At 39.4% G+C, this 27,335-nt stretch overlaps 4 protein-coding genes across 6 annotated transcripts in view; 1 reads left to right on the top strand and 3 right to left on the bottom strand.

Annotated features, from left to right (window-relative positions):
• Positions 1–33: 33 nt before the first annotated feature.
• tifa (TRAF interacting protein with forkhead associated domain) lies at positions 34–3,724 on the bottom strand. The gene is made up of 2 exons (XM_020933081.2): positions 3,563–3,724; positions 34–3,438 (listed from the first exon to the last, which is right to left on the bottom strand). The coding sequence occupies exon 2, from the start codon at positions 3,424–3,426 to the stop codon at positions 2,851–2,853; it is 576 nt and encodes a 191-aa protein (XP_020788740.2). The 5' UTR covers positions 3,427–3,438; positions 3,563–3,724; the 3' UTR covers positions 34–2,850.
• Positions 3,725–5,675: 1,951 nt separating this feature from the next.
• LOC110167711 (RNA-binding protein 4.1-like) lies at positions 5,676–9,845 on the top strand. 3 transcript variants are annotated; one of them, XM_055156301.1, is made up of 4 exons: positions 5,676–5,800; positions 7,738–8,156; positions 8,231–8,795; positions 8,974–9,845. In XM_055156301.1, the coding sequence occupies exons 2-3, from the start codon at positions 7,748–7,750 to the stop codon at positions 8,788–8,790; spliced, it is 969 nt and encodes a 322-aa protein (XP_055012276.1). In that variant the 5' UTR covers positions 5,676–5,800; positions 7,738–7,747; the 3' UTR covers positions 8,791–8,795; positions 8,974–9,845. The 3 variants fall into 3 exon arrangements, with proteins under 3 accessions (XP_055012276.1, XP_055012275.1, XP_055012277.1); XM_055156300.1 differs by having other exon boundaries at positions 5,709–5,800; positions 7,742–8,156; XM_055156302.1 differs by lacking the exon at positions 5,676–5,800 and adding an exon at positions 7,222–7,242.
• A 3,106-nt stretch (positions 9,846–12,951) lies between these two features.
• LOC110167708 (uncharacterized) lies at positions 12,952–20,187 on the bottom strand. Its single transcript, XM_055156802.1, has 6 exons — positions 19,813–20,187; positions 19,422–19,736; positions 19,135–19,185; positions 13,258–13,359; positions 13,157–13,188; positions 12,952–13,065 (listed from the first exon to the last, which is right to left on the bottom strand). Exons 1-6 carry the CDS (start codon positions 19,853–19,855, stop codon positions 12,952–12,954), a joined length of 657 nt encoding a protein of 218 aa, XP_055012777.1. The 5' UTR covers positions 19,856–20,187.
• A 3,208-nt stretch (positions 20,188–23,395) lies between these two features.
• Positions 23,396–27,335, bottom strand: part of LOC129409749 (uncharacterized) — a 12,364-nt gene continuing 8,424 nt past the window's right edge. The window contains exons 3-6 of the mRNA XM_055156317.1: positions 23,836–23,886; positions 23,661–23,756; positions 23,560–23,591; positions 23,396–23,468 (exon numbers count right to left, since the gene is read on the bottom strand). Of these exons, the coding sequence (XP_055012292.1) occupies positions 23,418–23,468; positions 23,560–23,591; positions 23,661–23,756; positions 23,836–23,886 (230 nt within the window). The 3' untranslated portion in view covers positions 23,396–23,417. The remainder of the gene's footprint in view (positions 23,469–23,559; positions 23,592–23,660; positions 23,757–23,835; positions 23,887–27,335) is intronic.

The raw sequence follows: 27,335 nt of genomic DNA on the forward strand, positions 1-27,335 counted from the left end.
CAACAAGACCATTACATATCAACAGACAATAGGTTCATCGAGATAAAGATTTTATTTTTATCTTGTCTATCATAAAACATTAAACTTCATAGTCCAAATATCACAATGTGCTCTGAAGGCTGAAACTACAACTACTATAATCAACTGTGAAATGTGAGAGGATTTACAAATCTGGTTAGACAAGTTAACTGCATGTTTGCATTTGAGAGAAATGTTAACAAAAAAAAAACAAAACATTTATATATTTTTTAACACTATCACATAGTTTAAAGTAAAAGTTGAAGAACATTGATCGTGTAAACATAAGAAAATGACTGTCACAGTACAACACAGCAATATAATATTACATTACTACACATTAAAGACCCTCCAGTGAAAATTAAAGGACACTTCATAAAATGTTTAAAAGATAAGGATAATATGCCGGTGGAAATCAGTTCAACCTCTGACTGTGAGAGAATGGCTCTGTTCAACTGGAGCTTTCTGCTGCTCAAATGCACGGAGCAAAAAACAAAAACATCCCTTGCCGGTTCAATCTGCTGATCAAAATGAGATCTGAATCTGAGTTACATAATCAGAGTACAAATTATGAGTAACTGTATTCAGTTACAGTTACTGTTTCAGTGAGTGGTAATTGGATTACAGTTACTTTGTTGAAATAAATGGATTACGCAGCGATAATTTCCTGTTTTCACATTTTGGGCTATTCCCTTTTTTTGTTGTTTTTTTGTTTTGTTTGGTAATTCCACTCATTGCCGGACACTAAACCAGGTCTAAACCAGGACTAAACCAGGTCTACACCAGGTCTAAAACCAGGTCTAAACCAGGTCTAAACCAGGACTAAAGCAGGACTAAAGCAGGACTAAACCAGGTCTAAAACCAGGTCAAAACTAGGACTAAACCAGGTCTAAAACAGGATTTAACAGGACTAAATCATGCTGTGCGGGACTGTGTTTCCTCGTCTTCTATCAATAATATTTTTTAATTTGGTTCAGTAAAGTCTGGGCTTTTAATTTTCTTTTATCAGACAAAACATCTTATGTTACGATATCCAAGTCTTTGTTTCTCTACAGCAAATCAAGTAATCCAAAGTATTCAGATTACATTACTCACTTTAAGTAATTTAATGGATTACATTACAAACTACATTTTGGTGTATGTAATCTGTAGGGGAATACATTTTAAAAGTCACCTTCCCAACATTGTCTATCGTATAGTTGTTACCTGGAGATTTTTCATTATAATATATGTTCTTAGAATGTTCAAAATCTGTTTACTCTTTGTCAACTTTCTATGTTTGGTACATAATAAGTATAACACAATTTCTGCTGTTGTCTTTTGACGGAGGAAATTTGATTGGAAATGACACAGGAGATAATAACATGATGTACAAGAGGCGTCATTGTGGGAAAAAAGAGTTAAAAATTCTCATCTTTTGTTTACATTTGAAGAAAAAGTGGCGTGTCCAAAATTATTCATACCCTTTGTAAACTGTCAGAGTTTATGGTAAAATCCAAAGTTCTATACTATTCCAAAGAGCCCAAGCTGTTCTTAAACTTCCTAATTCCCCTGATTCATTCGGGAAGAGCTGTTTTAAGCAACTGAGCAGGTGAAAGACAACAGGTCTTTGTGGTTGGTTTGCAAACAGTCATGACTAAGACAAAGCAGCTCCCTGGGGATCTAAGGCTGCGTATTGTGGCCGCTCACAAGTCAGGAATGGGTATGAATAATTCTGGACTTTTCCTGGAATTTTTTTTTTTTTCTACAATGTTGCCTCTTGTACATCATCTTATTATCTCCTGGGAGACGTCTGTGTCATTCCCAATCAAGAAAACACTTGCTGGCTGAATAAAAGTCACTTTAAATCAAAATTTGTCAGAGGTATGAATAATTTTGGGCTTGACTTTTTTCGGTAATTCCGCTCATTACCAGACACTAAATCATGTCTAAAACCAGGTCTAAACCAGGACTAAACCAGGTCTTAAACCAGGACTAAACAAGGACTAAAACCAGGTCTAAACTAGATCTAAATGAGATCTAAACCAGGACTAAAAGAGGTCTAAACCAGAACTAAACTAGGTCTAAACCAGGACTAAACCAGGTATAAACCAGGACTAAAACTAGATCTAAACCAGGTCTAAATCCAGGTCTAAACCAGGACTAAACCAGGTCTAAACCAGGTCTAAAACCAGGTCTAAACCAGGACTAAACCAGAACTAAACCAGGACTAAAAACAGGTCTAAAGCAGGACTAAAAACAGGTCTAAACCAGGTCTAAAGAAGGACTAAACCAGGTCTAAACCAGGACTAATCCAGGACTAAAACCAGGACTAAAACAGAATTTAACAGGACTAAATCATGTCGCGCGGACCATGTCTCTTCTTCTTCTATCAATAATATTTTTAATTTGGTTCAGTAAAGTCTGGTCTTTTTATTTTCTTTTATCAGACAAAACATCTTATGTGAAGATTTCCTCGTCTTTGTTTCTCTACAGCAAATCAAGTAATCCAAAGTATTCAGATTACATTACTCACCTTAAGTAACATAATGGATTACGTTACAAATTACATTTTGGGGTGTGTAATCTGTAATCTGTAGGGGATTACATTTTAAAAGTCACCTTCCCAACACTGTTTATATATGTGTGTACTATATATGTGTTTATGTGTATGTATTTTACTGCAGATTCTCATCAACAGGGAGTTTAAGGGTGTGGGGTTTAAAAAGAAAAATGCAATGCTACTTGGAATATGTATAACTGCAAATAATAACACTTTGATCACAAAAATAAATGAATGTTTGAAAGATGTAACAGTATCCGCCCCCCTCCAAAAAAATCCAAACTTTGCCATTACGTGAGGTATGGCAGGGTCTCGTCGCACTCCGAAGGCTCCCGGGACATGAGGCCACGCGTATAGTCAGAACCAGTGTCCATAACCGGGTTCGTGGTCGGGATGCAAACACAGGTTTCCGTAAAAGGAGACACTTCCAGCACATCCAGTTGCACCTCAAAACTGCCCTTCGCCTCTCCGGACTCCCTCACGATCAGCATCTCGTACTCCCCGAAGCGCACCAGGGCCTTGTCCGGCAGATCCAGCCTCTCCAGGTACTCGAGCCCGGTCCCGTTCACGACCAGGCGCCCTTTCTTGCTCAAGTTCTGGACGGTGAAGAACATGCCCTGCTTCTGAGGGGTGCGGTACGCCTGGAGGGACAGCTGCTTTCGGGACACTTTTTGGTCGGCCAGGGCGAAGATGCAAGTCTGTCCGTCCCGTCCCATCCGGAGGGGGTCGTCAGCGTCCTGCCTGATCCTTCTGCCCAAAGTTAGAAGACTGAACATGCCCTTTGAGCACTGCTGGGGGTGGTACAGCTTTATCTGAAGACTTGTCAGAAGGTCTTCCTCGGTCTCCAGGGTTTGGGACACGTTCATGATGGGATCCCTCTGACGTGAAAGAAAAAAAACTCTTTAAACCCCAGAATATTTGTCAAAAGTTACAGCACAGTACAGTACACTTTTGCAGCATGTAAACTAAGTAAATTAAAAGATCTAGGGGCGTTTTTCTTACCTGGAAAGTAGTTTCTCGAAGCTGAATCGGAACCACAACTTCTTGTTTTTGTGGAAACTAACGGTGCCTTCTTGCGATACTGAAAATAAAAAGAGTTGTGTGCAAGAAAAAGCACGAGCTCAACCCCCTTTCGTCAGACTCACAAGACCTACCGCGCTGCTTTCACTTTCACTGGGAAGTTCCACGATTTCGTCAAGTTCAGCCTCAAATAATTTAATAGGACACGCCTGTTTCAAGTCCTGTTTTTGGGGGAATACAGCTTTACTTAAATATAAACTAGAATCTAATCAATGGGGCTGGTCCGTTTTTAAAAATATATTTTAAAGCATTTTTTCAATCACATGCCGTATCACAAACGCATAGTGATACATTAAAAACAAATATTCTTGCGCTACTTTCAATCCATTTCAGCCAACTTAAATAATTAGATGTACACCAAATTTGTAGGTTTATAAATGTAAGTCTGGATTCCTGTTATGTCAAGTTTTTATTATAAACGTTTATTTTTACGAGAGGACAGTAAATGCAGCATTCTATCGACGGGAATTCCCGGCAAGTTTCCCATGAAGCAACGAGGTGTCATCTTGCTGTTATCTATTAACTCAGAAGAATTTATTTTATTGTTGTTTAAATAAAACACAAATAACCTTATAAAAGTCTCTCCAATAAAACTGTTTTTATTGACCACTGTAGAAGTTAATCTTGTCAAGGTTTATTGGTGTTGTTGTCAAAACCGCACCAATCCAGACCAAGGCCTGTCCAAGACCAGATCAAGACCTCTGAAGGTCGAGTCCGAGACAAGACCGAGTCCACAGCCCATCGAGACCAAATCGAGACCATTTTTGCCTTTTTATTTTTTTATTTTTTACATTTATCTGTATTTTACACTTATTTGGGCAAATATATATTAATCCATCCATTTTCTTCCGCTTATCCGGGGTTAAATATCAATGTTATTATAAATCTATCTCCATTTTATCACTTGTCGAGTATCAGACCTCGAGATCAAGATAATACAGAGTCCAAGTGCCTTCAAGACTGAGCTGAGTCAAGACCAAGACCTCAAGAAAAAAAAATAAAAAAAAAAAATAAAAGAAAATAAATAAATAATAAAATGAAAAAAATAAAATAAATAAATAAAAATAAATTAAAAAAATTAAGTCTCGAGACAAAGACCGGTCTCGAGTACTAAAACACTAAAGTTTATGTTTGTACCTGTAGCCTCTTTTATTTATTAATTAATTTTTTTCATCCCTTAATTTTTTTGTCCCACTGCTGATCAGAACATTACACATAAGCTGATGCAGTGTGAATTTCCTATTATAATATGGTGATATTTTATTTATACAGCGGCTTTCTAAACAAAGTTACAATGTTTTTACACATGGAATTAAAATAAAATATGGTGTAATGAAAATGATAATGATAAAAACAAATAAATCCAAACTATTCAATCATCTAAAGCACACGTCAATGCTTAACTCATAAAAACAGACAATAAAACCAATACACTTTTAAAATGTGACTTGTTACTCCACTCCTCGTTTTTTATTTTATTTTTATTAATTAATTAATTTTCAATATCTTCAAATACATACTGTCATATTGACAATATATATACAGTACGGGGGTGGTTTGTAGTTGATTATACAGGAGGGCAGAAGAAGGAAAACAAAAACAAACAAAAAAACAACAAAACAAAACAAAGAAATCAAGATAATACCATAAACTAAATATAAATGATAAATTAAAGAATTGTATCATGATGTAGAGGAGAGTGATGTTCTTATAAATTTTCTTATAGATATTACATGCTTTTGAAAATTGTGTTATTTATTTCTTTATTTTTCTTTATTTCTTTATTTTTCTTTTTTTCTTTAAAAAAAAAAAAAAATTATTTATTTTTCTTAATTTTATTTTATTTTTTTTAAATTATTTTTTTTTTTTATTTATTTATTAATTTTTTTAATATTACATGTTTTAACAACTTTTTTTTTATTTTGTTTGCTCAAATCGACGGCGTTTGAACTCTTAAAAGCATTTGGGGGGTCGTACGCATGCGCAGTAGCTGCCCAACGCCTGGCTCTGTTTTCTCTGGCCAGTAGGGGGCGCAGTAATACTCATGCTGACCGGATGTGCAGTTCGGTCTCAGTCCACAGTTCACACAAAGGAGCGGCAGCCGGCGGACGACGGAAGGCCTCAGTAACCTACATTCTGCAGACGGACTGGTTCGTTTAGGTGATTAAAAGTCTTTTCTCGGTGTTACGTAAATCTAAAATGTGTAGAATGTGGTTGTTTTGGTGTAAAGCGTTCACGTGCGCGGCGGCGGAGGGTTTTAATCTTCGGTAAAAGCGTCGGAGCTCGTGCGCTTTTGTCTGACCCCGGATCTTCTCGAAGCCGCTCGTAATCGCTCATTCAGCACGAATTACAGAACTTTTGGTCGGTTTTCGTCTATTTATTTTACGTAGACTCTAAATAATGTGTTTTAAGTTACTCTGTTTGTGTGCACATTTAACGTTGTGTTTTTGGGGGGATTATTTAACGCGTTCGTCTAAATGAACCTCCGCCATTTTGCGTTATTCAAGCCGAGCCCTCCCCTCGCCGCTCACGTTCACCCGCTTTAATCTTTTGCACATTTTTTTCATATTTATATTAGGAAAAAAATTGAATCTGGGACACCCCCGGGTTTGTCGTGAATGGTAATAATAAAATATTGATACAAGCGGTGTTGGGGAGTAACAGATGTACATGTACCGGAGTTATGTAATCAGAGTACAAATTATGAGTAACTGTATTCAGTTACAGTTACTGTTTCAGTGAGTGGTAATTGGATTACAGTTACTTTGTTGAAATAAATGGATTACACAGAGGTATTTTGCTGTTTTCGCGTTTTGGGCTAAACCCCTCCCCTGCCTTTTTTTTTTTTTTTTATTAATTCCACTCATTTTCAGAAACAAAACCAGGTCTAAACTAGATCTAAACCAGGTCTAAAACCAGGTCTAAACTAGATCTAAACCAGGTCTAAAACCAGGTCTAAAACCAGGACTAAACCAGGACTAAACCAGGACTAAACCAGGACTAAACCAGGACTAAACCATGTTGCGCGGACCGTGTCTCCTCGTCTTCTATCAATAATATTTTTTATACAGTTAAGTAAAGTCTGGGCTTTTTATTTTTTTTAACAGACAAAACATCTTATATTACGATATCCTCGTCTTTGCTTCTCTACAGCAAATCAAGTAATCCAGAGTATTCAGATTACATTACTCACTTTAAGTAATTTAATGGATTACATTATGAACTCCATTTTGAGGTGTGTAATCTGTAGGGGAATACGTTTCAAAAGTCACCTTCCCAACACTGGATACAAGTGCGTAATTAAAGAAAATTGTTCTGCGCTCGGCCCATTCGTGACCTATTCACGAGTCAGTACAGTTGTAAACCTAAAACAAAAAACCTAAACAATTTATGCCTGATCACACTAAGCAAACTATACAGTCTAATAGGAGATGTATGCAAATCGTCTGTATTTTACTTAAACAAATCTCAATGTATTGTTATCTTTACTGTATAAAACTGGTCAAAAAGGGACATTTCTTGTATAAAACTGGGACAAATCATTGTTTTTTTATAGCTCGGCAGGGACAGGGGACACAAGGCGCAAAACCAGGACTGTCCCGGTAAATAAGGACGTCTGGTCACACTAAATATACATCTATATCTAATCTAGGTTTTCTTGACACCCACTTACATCATAATATCAGTGTATTTTAACTTTTATTGGACGTCGACATGAGCTGTTCCTGCTGTAGATTGCTGCCTTCTACATATTTCATATTTAAACTACATAATTGAAGTTGATGCCTTGAAATCTTTGATCCATTTTAAAATAATGTTGGACTATGTGACTAAGGAAAGTGTTTTAAGTTAATAATTAATATGGCTCATTGGTGGCAGGGTTTATAAGGTTTATCTTCTTTCTGTTTCTATTGTTCATGCGGCAAAGATGAGGCAAATAATGGTTTTAATATGTATTTCTGTTAATTGTTAGATTTTTGTTGTTGTTCTCTTTAAATTGATGCCAACAAAATAAAAGCATGAGCAATAAATACATTTTTAATAATGATGGGTTCCAGTTGTTCCAGTTAACTTATCGTTTCTGTTTTTCTCTGCAGACAGGTCAACATGGTGAAGATATTTGTGGGAAACCTGTCCACGGAGGCGACCCAGGATGAGCTCAAAGAACTCTTCGAGCAGTACGGCAGCGTCATGGAGTGTTCCATCATCAAGAACTTCGCGTTTGTTCACATGGATGACCGCAAAGCTGCCACAAAAGCCATCAAGAACCTGCATCATTACGTTCTGCACGGCACGCCCATGAACGTGGAGGCCAGCCACGGCAAGAACCAGGGTCCAGTCAAACTGCACGTGGCCAACGTAGAAAAGGGATGTGACGATGAGCTCCTCGCCCTTTTTGAGGAGTATGGCACGGTTTCGGAGTGTGCCGTCGTCAAAAATTTTGCTTTTGTACACATGCCCAATTACGATGAGGCAATGGATGCGCTGAAGGATCTGGACAACACAGAATTCCAAGGTGAGAGCCGGTATGAAAGATTTTGGATATGAACATGAATGTCCATCGTGCCTAACTGTGCGTTGTGTCGACAGGCAAACACATCCACGTGCAGATTTCCAAGAGCCGACCGCGACACGAAGGGCCTGACGATTACCCCCCTCCTCCACCTCCTGACTACTGGCCTTCACGTTATCCAGACAGGCCTGATATGCCCCCACCTTACATGAGAGGCCGCTATGGCCCCCCGAGTTACCCCCCACCTCCCCCGCTGCCACCTCCTCCCCCCAGGCGGCCCCTTTACGCCGAGCGTCCCTACGACAATGAGAGGGATAGGTACAACAGTGTGGTAGATTACTATGAGAAGTACAGAGCGCGCCCCTACGGCTCAGGGTATGATGACCAGCGAGCACCCATTCCTCCCCCGCCGCCGCCCGCTCCCGTCGCCCGAGACCCGTACGAGCGTCGGCCACTTCCGCCGCCTCCGTCGTCATACTACCCCCGAGATCGCAGTCCCATCAGACGCCCGCCCACTGCCCCCGTCCCGCCTTCATCTAACGGCTACAGCTACGATCGCTCCCGCATTGCCCCCGGATACAACAGGGACCCCTACGCCGAACTGCCCCCGCCGCCCGCTGCTCGATATGCTTATTAACCAAGGTGAGAGGCCTGAGCCACGGAACTACTATAACCCTGCGTTTTCTACTTAGGCAGGAACCCAGGGGATGCGTCCTTATGCGCCATCCAGAAGTCGTGCTCTTTCTCTCGTTGAAGTACACATGCATCGGCGCTCTGGTCGCAATATTTACACATTTTTGTGGTTTGCTCTTTTTTTCAGGATCGCCGTCTCTCGACTGCGTCGGCGCTCGTCCCCTTGATGTACGCGACTAAAATCTACCCATTTGTGCGGCGCAGCGCGTTATCGCTGACGTACAGGAAGTGAATTGTGGACGTTCATGTTATTTTTATTTAGGAATTGTTTTTTTAGGTTTTCGCTTCAAGTCTTTTAGTTTTTCAATGTGTTGTAGTATTTTAATACCTGCCTCATGTTGTCGCTTTTATTTTTATCACAACGAAATAGCTAGTGTCTACTACTGTATAAATAGGCGACCAGTGTAACAGTATATAAAGTTGGACTGAATCCTCTTTAATAATACCAATGAATTTGCACGTTAAAAAGCGTTCATTTGGTTGTAAACGCGTAACTTTTTGGAAAAAAAACGAAGGTGTTAAGACGTTCCCGCTAATCACATCCTACTGTTTAATCATGACGATTATATTTCCATAAAAATGCTTGGATATTCTGTTGGCTGCAGTAAAATTGTGATTTGAAAATCAAGCGTTTTGTCGAGCCGTCCTGACTTTAAAGTTCATGCATCAATCACCAGCTGAAGTTATGATCAGCTTTCTGCCCGTGGTAAAACACACACACACAGTTTATCTGCAGTTTGGGTAAAGGAGTCTCATGAAACTGGAGGCTTTGAGAATCTGGAATTTTCAGGTAAGTAAAAGAGAAGGACATGTAATGATTCATGTACTGGCCACATTTTATAACTTCATCTCATTCAAAGATCTTCAGTCCTAAGTTTCTAGCCCTGAACATAAGATGTGCATGCAGATTTCTTATGTATTACCTTTTGTCATTGTTTAAACAGGGAACAGTGTTGAAAGTTTTTGTGCCACGGACATTAATAAAATTATTCCAATACATTCTTTGTATTCATTATTGTGGTACTCGGTCACTATACTTCAGCACACAGAATATTTTTTGTAGCATGTTGAAGCGCATTATGATGATGATGAGCAGAGTTTTATTTGGTGCATAAACCAATGATGAGAGAAGTGGGTTTAAAATGAAAACAGTAATTCAATACTTGAATTGAAATTAGGCTTGGCCATGATTTGTTGACTAATCGCTAGATTGTAGCCAGTGTTGGGGAGTAACAGATTACATGTACTGGAGTTATGTAATCAGAGTACAAATTATGAGTAACTGTATTCAGTTACAGTTACTGTTTCAGTGAGTGGTAATTGGATTACAGTTACTTTGTTGAAATAAATGGATTACATGGCGATATTTTCCTGTTTCCAGTTCTAAACCCAGGTCTAAAGTTCTAAACCAGGTCTAAACCAGAACTAAACCAGGACTTAAACCAGGACTAAAACCAGGACTAAAACCAGGTCTAAACCAGGACTAAACCAGGACTTAAACCAGGACTAAAACAGGTCTAAAACAGGACTAAAACAGGTCTAAACCAGGACTAAACCAGGTCTAAACCAGGACTAAAACCAGGACTAAAACCAGGACCAAACCAGGACTAAACCAGGTCCAAACCAGGTCTAAACCAGGACTAAACTAGGACTAAACCAGGACTAAACCAGGACTAAACCAGGACTAAAACCAGGACTAAAACCAGGACTAAACCAGGACTAAACCAGGACTAAACCAGGACTAAACAGGACTAAAACCAGGACTAAACTAGGACTAAACCAGGTCTAAACCAGGACTAAACTAGGACTAAACCAGGTCTAAACCAGGACTAAACCAGGACCAAACCAGGACTAAACCAGGTCCAAACCAGGTCTAAACCAGGACTAAACTAGGACTAAACCAGGTCTAAACCAGGTCTACACCAGGATTTAACAGGACTAAATCATGCTGCGTGGACCATGTCTCTTCTGCTGTCAGTAATATTTTAAGTAAAGTCTGGGCTTTTTTATTTTCTTTTAGCAGACAGAACTTCTTATGTGAAGATTTCCTCGTCTTTACTTCTCTACAGCAAATCAAGTAATCCAAAGTATTCAGATTACATTACTCACTTTAAGTAATTTAATGAATTACATTAAAAACTACATTTTGGGGTCTGTAATCTGTATTCTGTAGGGGAATACATTTTAAAAGTAACTTTACCAATGCTGATTGTTGCGTACCCTCTGAATGAACACTGACACTTGAACTGGCGACTTTTAGATTTAATGGCAATAAATCCTCCAGTGTACCGTAAGAGCTTTATGCCTCTTCAGATTTGAAGCTAAACAAATAGAAAATACCAAGGTACAAAAACATCCATCCATCCATTTTCTTCCGCTTATCCAAGGTCGGGTGCTGTATCGGACCGTTGTGGTGAAGAGGGAGCTGAGTCAAAAGGCGAAGCTCTCGATTTACCGTCAGTCTACGTTCCTACCCTCACCTCTGGTCATGAGCTTTGGGTAATGACCGAAAGGACAAGATCGCGGATACAAGCGGTCGAAATGAGTTTCCTCCGCAGGGTGGCTGGGCGCTCCCTTAGAGATAGGGTGAGGAGCTCAGTCACACGGGAGGAGCTCGGAGTAGAGCCGCTGCTCCTCCATGTTGAGAGAAACCAGTTGAGGTGGCTTGGGCATCTGTTTCGGATGCCTCCTGGACGCCTCCCTCGGTTCTGTGCATGTCCCACTGGGAGGAGGCCCCGGGGAAGACCCAGGATACGCTGGAGGGACTATGTCTCTCGGCTGGCATGGGAACGTCTCGGGATCCCCCTGGAAGAGCTGGAGGACGTGTGTGTGGAGAGGGAAGTCTGGGAGGCCCTCCTCAGACTGTTGCCCCCGCGACCCGACCTCGGTACAAAAACAAACCCTTCAAAATAAAACCACTAAACATAATGATTAAAAATGTCATAAAAGGTTTTAACCAAGACAAATTATACTATAGGTTATTTACATTGATCGTTAAGAATTTTGTCGATCATTTTTAATCTAAAAATTGTAGGTTTCTGTGTGTAGCGTGAGGAGATGAGGCTGCGTCACAGTCCCACGTTTGGGCTCTGGCTCTTTGGTAATCACTGTACCATTGAGTGTGTTTACAGCACATCAGTGTCCCGAGTATGAGTTTGTTTTTTTGTTTTTTTTGGAGTGTCCCGGTTTCGTCACGGTGCTCGTAAACGCAGTATCCCGGTTACTGCGACATAAAGTAGAGTGCACATGCGTCCTAAAGACAAACACTTTTCAGTCTTTTCATCACAACAGAAGCAAAATAAATAAATAAAGTGAGTGAGATAATGTCAAATAAAAGCTATGCTAAGAGCTAAGAGCAGCGCTAGTAGTTTATGCAAATGAGCCATGCGGTTTTAAGTTTCATTTCTGTAAAACATAAACAAATGTGTCAAAGCTGCATTAAACACATTATAATCTCAACGATGTGGCTCTAGAGTGGTTTTGGTTTATATGTTGTAAAGTTGAGTTTATTTATGCAGATTAGTAACAGTAATAATGATGATGATAATTTTAATATAAAACGTAAATGATTAAGCGAAAATCATTAGTTCATTCTCCCGACGATCGAAAATTGAATCGAATGCCCAACACTAATTGAAATGTATTTTCCAACTTGGTCTGTTGCGTGGCCTGAGGAGAATACTGCTTTCTGACGGTTAAATGCACATGCACTCATCTTAATCCAGACTCTTTAAATATAAAATTGCTTGATAAAGAATTGCCAAGTATTCATTTTGATTTTGGGAAAATAAAGGACTTTTCCAAATGTACATTCTGAATATATTTTTGGTACAAACACTGACCGTAACATTCGTGAAAACTGCAGTTGCTGCCCAATAAAAACAAAAAAGAAAACTGCAGTTGCTATTTTAAAAATAGACTTGCTGTGTTGATGCACAATGTGTTTGTGGTTTTGTCTGCACCTCAATGGAAAAACGGAGCTGTGAAACATGCATATGTGTTGCACAAAACTCCACTGGTTCACCACAGTATCCTTTATGCTACAGGCAATTCTAATAACACTTATAAAATAACACCTTTTAAGTAAACACATATCTTATTTTATTTATCTTGTGGCAGCGTAAATCACATGTGGATCATTTTGTAAGGCTCTTCTGGGGTGTCTTGTTTTTGGCTGGAAATTCACGGCTGCGTAGTTGAGGTCTTGAGTTGCTTCGTTCTGGGAGGTGAAGCATAAACAGTCATAAATATGATCAGAGTCCTGTTTTTATAATTTATAAAACAATAATTTAAATTGAGTTCAAATGTACCTCTCTGGATCCAGTGGGTTCTTGACTTTGAGCTGCAATGGAGTTTGTTGTCAATAAATATTTTACAAACTGATGAAATAAATAAGTTAAATGTAGCTTACCTGTTTGCATTTTCTTGACTTTAAGAGCAAACACAACTATCACAAGTACAAGAACAACACACAGACCTCCAAGTGTTACACCGACCCATAATGCAGAAATGCCTATAAATATACATAAAGGTTTATAGAATTGGGTTGACTTCTGTATTAGCAATTTATAACAATTTAATCTCATGTTTTAACCAAACCATCACATCCGGTATTTTCTTTTGGGTCTTGCACGGCGTCATCTTCAGAGAACAAATAATACATTTTGTTAGATGTATACAGACTCTTATTTTTCTATAAAGTCGCTCAGTTTAAAGAAAAACATTGGAGCCAAATCCCATCCTTGGGGAATGTAATTTTTCACATAATTAAAAAGTTACTAAATTAAGAAATAGAATTAAATACCACACAAGGATGTCAAATAATGTAAAGAAAAGACAAATGTGAAAATAGGATTAGTAAAAAAAATGAAATCTTACCTGTAACATTTAACTGCACAACATTAACCTCTCCATTTCCGAAGAGTGTAAAGACACAAAAGTAGAAACCACTATCGGCCATTTTGACACTCTTGATTTTGAGAGAGACAAAAGAATTTTCTAAACTAATTTCAAATCTTGTATTATTTTTCATTCCTGGACACAATGAGGCCTTGTTGGTGGCGATGCACTTGTATTTCCCATTATTAACCAAACTGGCCCAAAACACGTCTCCTTGGACTTTCCTGCATTTCAAGACTGCGTCTTCACCAGGTTTGACCGTCACTACGACAGACCAAGAGCTCCAGCCTAAAACCAAAATGAATAGTTTAGTAAATTATCTTTAAGTGATGATAAATGTGTTCAAATGTTGGATGGTACTTACTGAAGCTGGTCAGAAGAAGAGCCGCTGTAATGAACTTGTTCATGGTGCGTCAGTGGAAATCGAGGGAACTTGATAAAGCTTTTAAGAGGTTTGCAGAGGGGCGGGCTTTTCATCTTGATGTCAGCGCTCATGCAGGCCACATAAAGGATGTCCGGGCATGATGGTGTAAAGTGAGGTGACTAAAAACATATCTCAGTATCTCGATACAAATCTTTGGAGGACAGACTTTTTCATGTCTTTAGTATTAAAGTCTGATATCTCTAGAAACAGGTCCTTCCTGTTCACGACTGCAGCTCTGAGAAACCCACCTGTATCATTTATAGAAAAATGACTGACCTTTTAACCCAACATGCAGGAGATCAGAGATGGGGGGGTACAGCTTTCAAACTTTTTAAACATGTGAATAAATCAAAATATTACTTTGAGAATGTCAGTGATGAGGAACACCAACACGTCCACTTTAAAGACAGAGACGTCAGGCTCTTGGTCATTCCCAAAGTCAGAACACAGACTCACGGAGAGGCGTCTTTCCGGTACTACGACCCTCGTCTCTGGAACAGCCTCAGGGCCAAAGATGAGATGAACGTTCATGTTTTTACGAACAGGCTCAAGACCCAACTGTTTTTTTTATACTTCAACTTGTTTTTAATAAACATATTTTGTTATATTTATTTTAGGGCTGGGCAAAAATAAAAAAGTTTAATCGCGATTAATCGCATGAGTTCGAGCGATTAATCGCGATTAATCGCATGTTATACACAAAACCAATTAATGAATTAAAAAATAGAGTATAGCGCTCTTTTATTGGAAATGTAAATGAAAGAGCCATACATTTTTTGTGCAAACAGCATTTCTTTCACAGGGGAACCTCAGAGCCTTCACGGTATTCAAGGAAGGCTCAAGAAAAAATATTGAATGGACATTTGTACTACTAATATATTTACTGAATATTTTTTATGCTGTGAGTAATGAACACTACACTAATAATAATTTCTAGATCAGTGTTATAAACTTGGACTGATATTTCTTAGGAAACAAAGGGTTAATATAATGGAATGGAAATGGACCAATCACATTTTTTCTTCCAATGGTATCTGGGTAAATCAGTTACTCCAGCACTGAACTAAAGAAATAAGCTCAGCTCAGAGCCGGTGCCCGCGGCTGAAATAAATAAATAATAAAAACTGCGTTAACGGCGTTAAAATAATTGTCGGCGTTAATTACTTAATTAGTTAATGCAAAGTTAACGTGTTAACGTGCCCGGCCCTAGTTTATCTATTTTGAATTCATATTCCTTTATCATTTTAAGGATTTCCTGTGTAGGAGCCCTCTGCACCAGGAGCAGTGGTCGACTGCAGCTGCCAGGGTCTGACCTGTGGGCTCCTGATGGGCCTCGTGTCTCCCCCGAGCCCTCTGTCCTCATGGAGGGGTGGTCCTTGGGCCTCGTCTCTCATCTGGGCCCTGTGGAAGTTCCTGGTGGACGGCTCTCTATACTCCCGGTGTGAACGGCTGTTTTGATGGTGCTTTCTGAACTGGTTTGCCTGTATTCAGCCTCATGTTTTACTGTGTGTAGCTTGAATATTTTAGGTCAGGGGTCTCCAACCTGTAGCTCAGGAGCTACCAGTATCTCTCCACCCCTTTCCAAGTAGCTAAGGGCCACTGATTATTGAATTATACGTATTATGCTGAATAACTCCAAATGTATTAATTACATGACTATTACCACTGGTTCCTAACTCTGTGCACTAATAAATGGAAAATGGTTTATGTTTTATAGGCATTTAACTGTACCTCAACTAAGGCTTGCCCTCTTTCTTATGTCCACTAAAATAAGTAGCTCTCTGGCATTTTGATTTTGTAAAAGTAGCTCACCAGAGGAAAAAGGTTAGAGACCCCTGTTTTAGATTAATATTAGAGCCCGACCGATATATCGGTTGGCCAATATTATCAGCCGATATGGGCACCAGGAGACATATCGGCTATCGGCCGATATACTTGCTGATATGGGTCGATATTTCACGTGGGCATGTTATACCTCGTTATAAAGCTTAGACTCTCTACATTCTGTTCATTTAATCCAATTTACAGACAGATAAATGTCCTAATATGTGACTCCGCATCAGTATTTATCTGCTGAGTCATTTGTCTGTGTGTGTGTCCGTACTGTCCCTGAACACACCACAGAGTCACGTCACTTCACTCACGTGTGTTTGTTTACACCTGCAGACACAGATCCAAACACTGAGATTATTTTCTTTTTACGGACAATCGGTTTGAGTCTGGATTAAAAGGACATTTATTAGTTCAGACTTGTGATGTGGGAGGAGCCTGTGTGAGGCTGAGTGTTGGAAATATGTCGACTTTGAAGCTAGTTTTGGTTATTTGTTAGCGATTAGCTGCTGTAGCTCCCGCGCATAAACAGACTGTTTTCTATTGGTCTATTGTAAAGTGACTGTATTGGCCGTATATTTGTTACTGGACCTGCATTGATGTAAATGAGCTGTGAAAAGACGTGTGAATTATGACATTTACGCATATAAATAATTACCGAGGCCTGCAGCATTTACGGCTAAAGGCTAATAGCGGTAGTTTCTTTACTAGCTAGTAGTGATGGGTCGGTCGTGAACGAAGCGGCTCTTAGAACCGGCTCTTTGAAGCGAATGACAGGAGCCTGATCCTTATTGGGAGCCGTGTTTTCTCTTTCTCTCACTTTTTTTCTCTTCATGCTGCGTGCAGACTCTTGGTAGTTTGACAGCGGCAGCGGCTGAAAACGAAACTTTCAGAAATCTTCGTGTGCATAGGATAGAAAAACGTGCATGTTTGTCTGTAGTTCAGCATAAAATAAATAAACCAGGACTAATCTTGGGCTCGAGAGAAGGAGAGAGATAAAGACCAAGTCCCGACACTCAGTCCTGGTTCAGTTTTGGTTTAGTCCTGTTTTACACATGGTTTAGATCTGTTTTAGTCCTGGTTTAGTCCATTTCAGTCCTGGTTTAGACCTGGTTCAGTCCTGCTTTAGACGTGCTTTAGACCTGCTTGCAACAAAACAATCTGAAGAGTCGCTTGGGAGCTGAAAGAGCCGGCTGCTTTTATTGAGCCGAGCCAAAAGAGCCGGTTCTCTAAAAAGAACTGGAATAACCATCACTAGTGTCTAGAATGTGATGCAAAAATGCCATTAGTTTGACCTACTGTCTGTAATATGACCTAAAGAGGCAGAATAACAATAAATGTTGCCTAAATAAACCCAATTTAAAATCCACCAGAGCCAAACCTAAGTTTTTTTTAAACAATTCAAGATTTAAAGTGAATTTTTACATCACTAAATATATCGGCCATTATATCGGCTATCGGCAGCTCCAACTCCCATTTTATCGGTTTCATATCGGCCACAACAAAGTCCATATCAGTCGTGCTCTAATTAATATGTGTGTGAGTGTCTGGGTTGTCTGGTTGTGTTAGTTTGATTGATTGATTGGGATGGGGTCATATTCTTCCCTGTTGTATTTTAAGTATCAATAAGTATCACACTGAGCGAGACAGCGACTGACCTGAAAGATAAGATCATGGCCCGAATGAACACAAGGCAACTCCGACGCCGGTTACAGAGGCTAAGTGAAGTACCATCTGAAAGTCTCCTAGAAGATGTGAATGCAGCACTGAGAGCGATCCAACCACAACCATCACTGAAACCAATGAGCTGATGTACACTTCAGCAGCACTGATCCTAGAGGTGCTGGGCTGTAAGAGCACCCATGGGAGCCATGAGATACAATACCCACCATGGAAAAAAATCAAGGAGGCGAAGAGAGAAGTGAGCCAACTGTCAGAGGCCCAGAAATGTGCAATGAAAAAGCAAGTACCCAAGACTGGACTTCAACTGACCTCGACTCTGAGCCCAAGACACACGATAAACCTGCAGCAATACAAGCACTGAAAAGTATTTTATCGTATCCACGGAGGTGAAAATGTGATAAAACATCGACTCACTGATACTGAAGAGAAGAACTGTTGAAGAGAAGCTCGTCATTCTGAATCTGCAAAGACAAACGCAGCACTGGACACTTTTAAACTGTCTCAGTGTTATAATCTGTTTTCACATGGACCACGTGATGTGCTCTTTGTATTTGAGACATACTGTAAGTGTGCGGAAGTACAAGCTAAAATGTGAACCCACAAGAGTGAATGACAAACTGCCCGAGAAAACACTAAACTTGTGATGTTTAAATCTAGATCACTGTACCGTTGTGTATATTCTAATGTATATTCTAAAAATATTTTTGGTACAACCTTCCCAACACTGACCCTAACATTAATGAAAAATGCAGTTGCTATTTTTCAGTAGACTTGTTATGTTGATGCACAATGCTTTTGTGGTTTACTCTGCACCTCAGTGGAAAAAGGAGCAGTGAAGCATGTGTATGTGCTGCACTAAACACCACAAAACTGTGGTAAACCACAGCGACCTTTATGCTACAGACTATTCTAATAACACCAATGAAATGCTTCCAAATAAACACAAATGTAATTTTATTTATCTGGTGGCAGCGTAAATCACATGTGGATCATTTTGTAAGGCTCTTCTGGGGTGTCTTGCTTTTGGCTGGAAATTCACGGCTGCGTAGTTGAGGTCTTGAGTTGCCTCGTCCTGTAAGGAAAAGGATTAACAGTCATAAATATGATCAGAGTCCTGTTTTTATAATTTATAAAACAATAATTTAAATTGAGTTCAAATGTACCTCTCTGGATCCAGTGGGTTCTTGACTTTGAGCTGCAATGGAGTTTGTTGTCAATAAATATTTTACAAACTGATGAAATAAATAAATGAAATGTAGCTTACCTGTTTGGATTTTCTTGACTTTAAGAGCAAACACAACTATCACAAGTACAAGAACAACACACAGACCTCCAAGTGTTACACCGATTAATAATGCAGAAGTGCCTATAAATATACATAAAGGTTTATAGAATTGGGTTGACTTCTGTATTAGCAATTTATAACAATTTAATCTCATGTTTTAACCAAACCATCACATCCGGTATTTTCTTTTGGGTCTTGCACGACATCATCTTCAACATCTTCAGAGAACAAATAATACATTTTATTAGATGTATACAGACTCTTATTTTTCTATAAAGTCGCTCAGTTTAAAGAAAAACACTGGAGCCAAAACACATCCTTGGGGAATGTAATTTTTCACACAATTAAAAAGTTACTAAATTAAGAAATAGAATTAAATACCACACGAGGATGTCAAATAATGTAAAGAAAAGACAAATGTGAAAAAAGAATTAGTAAAAAAATGAAATCTTACCTTCAACATTTAACTGCACAACATTAACCTCTCCATTTCGGAAAATGCGAAAGACACAAAAGTAAAAACCACTATCGGCCATTTTGACAAGCTTGATTTTGAGATAGACAAAAAACTTGTCGACACTAATTTGAAATCTTGCATTATTTTTCATTCCTGGACACAATGAGGCGTCGTTGTTGTTGGTGGCGATGCACGTGTAGGTCCCATTATTAACCAAACTGGTCCAAAACACTTCTTCTTTGACTTTCCTGCATGTCAGGACAACGTCTTCACCAGGTTTGACCGTCACTACGACAGACCAAGAGCTCCAGCCTAAAACCAAAATAAATAGTTTAGTAAATTATCTTTAAGTGATGATAAATGTGTTCAAATGTTGGATGGTACTTACTGAAGCTGGTCAGAAGAAGAGCCGCTGTAATGAACTTGTTCATGGTGCGTCAGTGGAAATCGAGGGAACTTGATAAAGCTTTTAAGAGGTTTGCAGAGGGGCGGGCTTTTCATCTTGACGTCAGCGCTCATGCAGGCCACATAAAGGATGTCCGGACATGATGGTGTAAAGTGAGGTGACAAAAAACATATCTTGGTGCATATCTTTGGAGGACAGACTTGTTCATGTCTTTAGTATTAACGTCTGATATCTCTAGAAACAGGTCCTTCCTGTTCACGACTGCAGCTCTGAGAAACCCACCTGTATCATTTGTAAATCTGTAAATCAAAATAGAACTTTGAAAATGCCAGTGATGAAGTCAGTGTAAAAATAGAGATGGGGCAGTCATGTTCTTTCCTGTAGTATTTTTACTTTGTCTGTGAGAACATCGTGTCATTGGTCGACTTCAGTTTGAGGGTTTTAAACATTTTTTGCTTCTTTATTTCTGTTAAATCAAAATGGAACATGTTCTGAAGCTCTGTTGACCTCATGAGAAGCTGTGAACCCAGCGGCTCTTAAAGGTTGTATAGAGGATTTTCCAAGGAACGAGAAATCCAGCGACTGTTTGTCCTTTTTCAAATGTTGCGCATGCGTGAAACCACCCCCCCTCCCCTACAGCTCCCTACGTAGAAACGCCTTCTCCCGCCTCCTCTTTACGCCAGAAACAGGTTTGTTTACAGCCGGTGAGCTGCACATGACTTGTAAACAACTAACTACAGTGTTGGTTAGGCAAGGCGGAGAAGTGAGGAGCGGGGGGAGCGGGTGTGCGGACATTTCGTTCGCGGACGAGAAGTGAGGAGCAGGGAGAAGAGCGGAGCAGGGAGAGAGGAGAGGAGAGAGGAGAGAGGAGAGGGGAGCGGTGCGCGGAGATTCCGTGCCCGTAGAAGTGAGGAGAAGGGGGAAGAGCGGAACGGGCAGCGGGGACAGGAGTAGGAAAGGGGAGCAGAGAAGGTTGCGCGGAGATTCAGTGCGAATGAACTAGCTACAACACGCAGCAGCAAGCGGACTCTTTCTTTGCCTTGAAAATTACGTTTTCAGACATAGGATATCGCTTTCGTGTCCTGAAAAACGTTTGACTAGCTCTTGGAAATAAAGTACGTTTTCATAATAAGCAGAAGTGACCTGTCCAGGAGTAATTTGGCGACCAATGCGTCAGTCTTTAGACCCTGCGTCTGCTTCAGTCGCGCCATCGCTGGAATGAATCTACAAGAATCACCTTAGTTTGGCTTCGCTGCTTTTCCCCTTGTCTTCTTCTTTCAGCGACCTCAAAAACGGACTTTCTTTTGCGGCTAACTGCTCCTGGATTCTTGTCTGCCATTGCAACAAACTTTGTGCTAACTGCGAGGAAGATATAGGTCAAAAAAAGCCGCTAAGAACTGTTGCGTTGGTGGAGTAAACAGCGTCTGTGCGTCTTGCGTCTGTGGACTGCGTGACAGGCGTACGTAAACCACGTACCGGCGGCGCAGGCAAGTCAGTTACGCTAGAAACGTAGGGAGTTTGATTGATAGCCTGTCAGCTAACAGATAACGAGGCAGTGTCGTTATCTATTGGCAAATGTTTAGCTGGCCCCACCACGTCCAGAGTTGATGAATTTTTATTCTCTTTTTTTTGGTCATCATAATTACAAGGCTACTGCACCTCTATAATGCTATCATTGACAACTTGAAACAAAAAAAACAAAAAAAAAATCCTCCATACAACCTTTAAGTGCAGTGGGCCAGTGCGTCCTCTGTTCTGCCACATGGGGGCAGCAGTGAGTCATGAAATCCTCAGGCTGGTCTGATGTTGAGGTGATGACCTGAGCTGCACTTGTGTTTGAGAAAATGGTGAAAAATTATGAATGAATCCAGTGTGAAACTGTGTTCACTGTGTTAGATGAAATAGTTTGAGCCTCTTAACACGGACGACATCACCAACTCTCCTCAGGAGTTCTTTTTCTTTTTTATATGTATTGTAGCAACCTACAATAGTTAATTGTTAAAACCTTGTTCATTTTCTCTCTCTTTTTTTTTGTTTGGTTCTGTGAGTAGTGTGGTCTGAGTTTGAGCAGGACTTATTGGATTGTTAACCGGATTGTATTGACGTGGTTACGGCCGACAGTAACCAATTCAGTTCTCACAATAAAGCGACACTTGTAAACTATTTGTCCATTCATTACCGGGAGACGCTACAGTGTATTTTAATTCAAGCAAAAGTTCAGCCAACAGTGACCAAACTGTCTGTCTGTCTCTGACATTAGTTATTATACAGATATTACAGCCTGTGGACGACTATACTATTTATATAGAAGCCTGTATATGTATATTTATAACAGTCTGTCTGTTTATCATTTTTGCCGAGGCCTCACCTCTAAAAACGATAGATCTACCACCAGGAGCCAGTGCTCGTCTCCTCCGGTGCGACTCTCGCTCTGGTCTGTTTGGGATGGAAAACTCAGTAAAACTGCTGCTCTGACCAAGATTATTGAACAAATTCATTCACCAAAACTCTGCTTCATTTGGAATTGATCAGTGATTCTACGACGCTGCGGACGCCAACGCAAAGACCACTGAACTAAAGTCAACATAACACATGAACAAATGCGGAAAACACCTCGTGATGTCATGTGGTGTTACAGGAAGTGCTCCACTGTGTTTTTAAACTCCACACACCTTCACTAGAATCATTTGGATCATTTCAGCTCAGGAATTGTGAGGCTCTACTGAACTAAATGTAAAAGAAACTGTTAATGTGAAAACTATAAATTCATGACATCACAAGGTGGAACAGAGCATTTTGACTTTGGCTGTTTGTATTTTGTGCAGAAAGTTCTTCTGGAAGTCGATGGGAAACTTTTCCCCAGACTGCAGACTTTAAAAATGACTTGACAGTGTAAATTGAAAAGTGTTATTACACCTGTCAACTTTATTTAACTCTTGAACTGTTGGAAAATGTGGAGGGAAAAGTGTTGGTGCCACTTTTACACTTTATTCTGTTATTCCACTGAAATGGAGTAAATCTATTTTTATATTTGCATTCTGTTAGAAATGAATAAAAACACTGAAATTTAAAGTTTTTCACTTTTTATTAAGTCATGTAGCAGTTACATTATTTTACCACTTTTATTTCTATCACAACAAATAATCTGGTGTGTTCTATTGTATAAACAGACAAACAATTTAACAACAAATAAACTTGGACTGAATCCTCTTTAAAACCAATGAAGCAAATGTATATAGTAACTGAATACTTTTACTCTGAAGGAGTAAAATGCACATCACTCATGTCAAGACAGGCTGTTGGAATTAAGAATATTCTTTTCCAAATGTGTATTTTAAATATATTTTTGGTACAAACACTGACCCTAACATTAATGAAAGTTGCAGTTGCTATTTTTCAGTAAACTTGTTATGTTGATGCACAATGATTTTGTGGTTTCGTCTGCACCTCATCGGACAAAAGCGGCACTGAAGTGTGCGTATGTGTTGCACAAAACACCACAAAACCACAGAGACCTTTATGCTACAGACTATTCTAATAACACGTATGAAATGCTTCCAAATAATATGTCACATATGTCATTTTATTTATCTGGTGTCAGTATAAACGACATAGGTCAGGTCCTGAGTTGCCTCGTCCTGTAAGGAAAAGCATAAACAGTCATAAACATGATCAGAGTCCTGTTTTTATAATTTATAAAACAATAATTTATATTGAGTTCAAATGTACCTCTCTGGATCCAGTGGGTTCTTGACTTTGAGCTGCAATGGAGTTTGTTGTCAATAAATATTTTACAAACTGATGAAATAAATAAATAAAACGCAGCTTACGTGTTTGGTGTTTCTTGACTTTAAACGCGTCTATCACAAGTACAAGAAGAACACACAGACCTCCCAGTATTAAGCTTATCCATGATGCAGAAGTGCCTATAAAGATACATAAAAGTTTACAGACGTTAATCCTTTTACCAATGTATTACATTTTTGTTTCATGTTTTAACCAAACCATCATATCCGGTATTTTCTTTTGGGTCTTGCATGACATCATCTTCAACATCTTCAGAGAACAAATAATACATTTTATTAGATGTATACAGACTCTTATTTTTCTATAAAGTCACTCAGTTTAAAGAAAAACACTGGAGCCAAATCCCATCCTTGGGGAATGTAATTTTTCACATAATTAAAGTTACTAAATTAAGAAATAGATTAAATGCCACACAAGGATGTCAAATAATGTAAAGAAAAGACAAATTTGAAAATAGAATTAGGAAAAAAAATAAATAAAATCTTACCTTCAACATTTAACTGCACAACATTGACGTCTCCATTTCCGAAAAGGTTGAAAACACAAAAGTAGAAACCACTATCAGCCATTTTGACACTCTGGATTTTGAGAGAGACATGAGAAGTTTCAACACTAATTTCAAATCTTGTATTATTTTCCATTCCTGGACACATTGAGGCGTCGGTGGTGGCGATGCACCTGTAGGTCCCATTATTAACCAAACTGGCCCAAAGCACTTCTGCTCTTACTTTCCTGCATGTCAGGACAACATCTTCACCAGATTTGACCGTCACTATGACAGACCAAGAGCTCCAGCCTAAAACCAAAATAAATAGTTTAGTAAATTATCTTTAAGTGATGATAAATGTGTTCAAATGTTGGATGGTACTTACTGAAGCTGGTCAGAAGAAGAGCCGCTGTAATGAACTTGTTCATGGTGCGTCAGTGGAAATCGAGGGAACTTGATAAAGCTTTTAAGAGGTTTGCAGGGGGGCGGGCTTTTCATCTTGATGTCAGCGCTCATGCAGGCCACATACAGGATGTCCGGACATGATGGTGTAAAGTGAAGTGACAAAAAACATATCTCAGTATCTTGGTGCAAATCTTTGGAGGACAGACTTGTTCATGTCTTTAGTATTAACGTCTGATATCTCTAGAAACAGGTCCTTCCTGTTCACGACTGCAGCTCTGAGAAACCCACCTGTATCATTTATAGAAAAATGACTGACCTTTTAACCCAACATGCAGGAGATCAGAGATGGGGGGTAGGTGAAAACAGGATTTTTTATAGCTCTCAAACTTTTTAAACGTGAATAAATCAAAATAGTACTTTGAGAATTCCAGTTCCAGACAGACGTCAGGCTCCTGGTCATTCCCAAAGTCAGGACACAGACTCACGGAGAGGCGTCTTTCCTGTACTACGGCCCTCGTCTCTGGAACAGCCTGAAGGAGGAGCTCAGGGCCAAAGATGAGATGAACCTTCATGTTTTTAAGAGCAGGCTCAAGATCCAACTGTTTTTTATACTTTTACTTGTTTTTATTAAACATATTTTTGTTATATTTATTTATTTTAGGCGTACTATTTGCTTGTTTCGGGGCGGTGTGGCCCTATGCCACACAAGCCACTAGGATGCAAATTTTAAAAGGTATTTCTGACGCGTGTTTCCATATAAACGAGCCCAAAAGTCCAGTAAAAGCTCAAATATTCCTTTATTTTAGCATGAGTCATGAACACGGTCAAAAGACTGTTCCTCATCAATTTGTAACACCTGTATTGCCTAATTAATGGTCTTAAATAGGCAGCAATCCACAGAAAACAAAGACGTAGTGCCACACAGTGGTCGGAGGTGCATTTTGGCCGCTACAGCTTGAATTCATATTCCTTTATCATTTTGAGGATTTCCTGTGTAGGAGCCCTCTGCACCAGGAGCAGTGGTCGACTGCAGCTGCCAGGGTCTGACCTGTGGGCTCCTGATGGGCCTCGTCTCTCCCCCGAGTCCTGTGTCCTCATGGAGGGGTGGTCCTTGGGCCTCGTCTCTCATCTGGGCCCTGGGTCCTGGTGTAGAGTTGGTGTTTATTCAGCCTCGTCTCTCCCCTGGACACTGTGGAAGTTCCTGGTGGACGGTTCTCTATACTCCTGGTGTAGACGGCTCTGCTCCTGGTGTAGGAAATGTGGGATTGTTTTTAATAACTGTAAAGCATTTTGTGTTACGTTTTTTTTGTATGAAATAAACTTTGATTGATTGATTCTTTCCAGTAGTATTTTTGCTTTGTCTGTGTGAACATCATGTCATTGGTCGACTTCAGTTTGAGAGTTTTAAACATTTTTTGCTTCTTTATTTCTGTTAAATCAAAATGGAACATGTTCTGAAGCTCTGTTGACCTCATGAGAAGCTGTGAACCCAGCGGCTCTTAAGTGCAGTGGGCCAGTGCGTCCTCTGTTCTGCCACATGGGGGCAGCAGTGAGTCATGAAATCCTCAGGCTGGTCTGATGTTGAGGTGATGACCTGAGCTGCACTTGTGTTTGAGAAAATGATGAAAAATTATGAATGAATCCAGTGTGAAACTGTGTTCACTGTGTTAGATGAAATAGTTTGAGCCTCTTAACACGGACGACATCACCAACTCTCCTCAGGAGTTCTTTTTCTTTTTTATATGTATATTTTAATTCAAGATAAAGTTCAACCAACAGTGACCAAACTGTCTGTCTGTCTCTGACATTAGTTATTATACAGATATTACAGCCTGTGGACGACTATACTATTTATATAGAAGCCTGTATATGTATATTTATAACAGTCTGTCTGTTTATCATTTTTGCCGAGGCCTCACCTCTAAAAACAATAGATCTACCACCAGGAGCCAGTGCTCGTCTCCTCCGGTGCGACTCTCGCTCTGGTCTGTTTGGGATGGAAATAGAAACTCAGTAAAACCGCTGCTCTGACCAAGATTATTGAACAAATTCATTCACCAAAACTCTGCTTCATTTGGAATTGATCAGTGATTCTACGACACTGCGGACGCCAACGCAAAGACCACTGAACTAAAGTCAACATAACACATGAACAAATGCAGAAAACACCTCGTGATGTCATGTGGTGTTACAGGAAGTGCTCCACTGTGTTTTTAAACTCCACACACCTTCACTAGAATCATTTGGATCATTTCAGTCCTGGAATTGTGAGGCTCTACTGAACTAAATGTAAAAGGAACTGTTAATGTGAAAACTATAAATTCATGACATCACAAGGTGGAACAGAGCATTTTGACTTTGGCTGTTTGTATTTTGTGCAGAAAGTTCTTCTGGAAGTCGATGGGAAACTTTTCCCCAGACGCAGACTTTAAAAATTACTTGACAGTGTAAATTGAAAAGTGTTTTACACCTGTCAACTTTATTTAACTCTTGAACTGTTGGAAAATGTGGAGGGAAAAGTGTTGGTGCCACTTTTTACACTTTATTCTGTTTTTCACTGAAATGGAGTAAATCTATTTTATATTTGCATTCTGTTAGAAATGAATAAAAACACTGAAATTTAAAGTTTTTCACTTTTTATTAAGTCATGTAGCAGTTACATTATTTTACCACTTTATTTCTATCACGACAAATAATCTGGTGTGTTCTATTGTATAACAGACAAACAATTAACAACAAATAAACCTGGACTGAATCCTCTTTAAACCAATGAAGCAAATGTATATAGTAACTGAATACTTTTACT

This window comes from Boleophthalmus pectinirostris, unplaced genomic scaffold (assembly GCF_026225935.1).
Source record: "Boleophthalmus pectinirostris isolate CB_2022bp ecotype Guang Dong unplaced genomic scaffold, ASM2622593v1 HiC_scaffold_20, whole genome shotgun sequence".
In the NCBI taxonomy this organism is placed as follows: domain Eukaryota; kingdom Metazoa; phylum Chordata; class Actinopteri; order Gobiiformes; family Gobiidae; genus Boleophthalmus; species Boleophthalmus pectinirostris.

Bases quoted from the DNA above. Each gene is read 5' to 3' on its own strand.
- tifa (XM_020933081.2), bottom strand. From the start codon at position 3,426: ATGAACGTGTCCCAAACCCTGGAGACCGAGGAAGACCTTCTGACAAGT.
- LOC110167711 (XM_055156301.1), top strand. From the start codon at position 7,748: ATGGTGAAGATATTTGTGGGAAACCTGTCCACGGAGGCGACCCAGGAT. The intron at 8,157-8,230 runs GTGAGAGCCGGT...TTGTGTCGACAG, and splicing joins GGACAACACAGAATTCCAAG to GCAAACACATCCACGTGCAG.
- LOC110167708 (XM_055156802.1), bottom strand. From the start codon at position 19,855: ATGAACAAGTTCATTACAGCGGCTCTTCTTCTGACCAGCTTCA. The intron at 19,737-19,812 runs GTAAGTACCATC...TTTTGGTTTTAG, and splicing joins TCTTCTTCTGACCAGCTTCA to GCTGGAGCTCTTGGTCTGTC. The intron at 13,189-13,257 runs GTAAGCTACATT...ACTCCATTGCAG, and splicing joins AGTCAAGAAAATGCAAACAG to CTCAAAGTCAAGAACCCACT.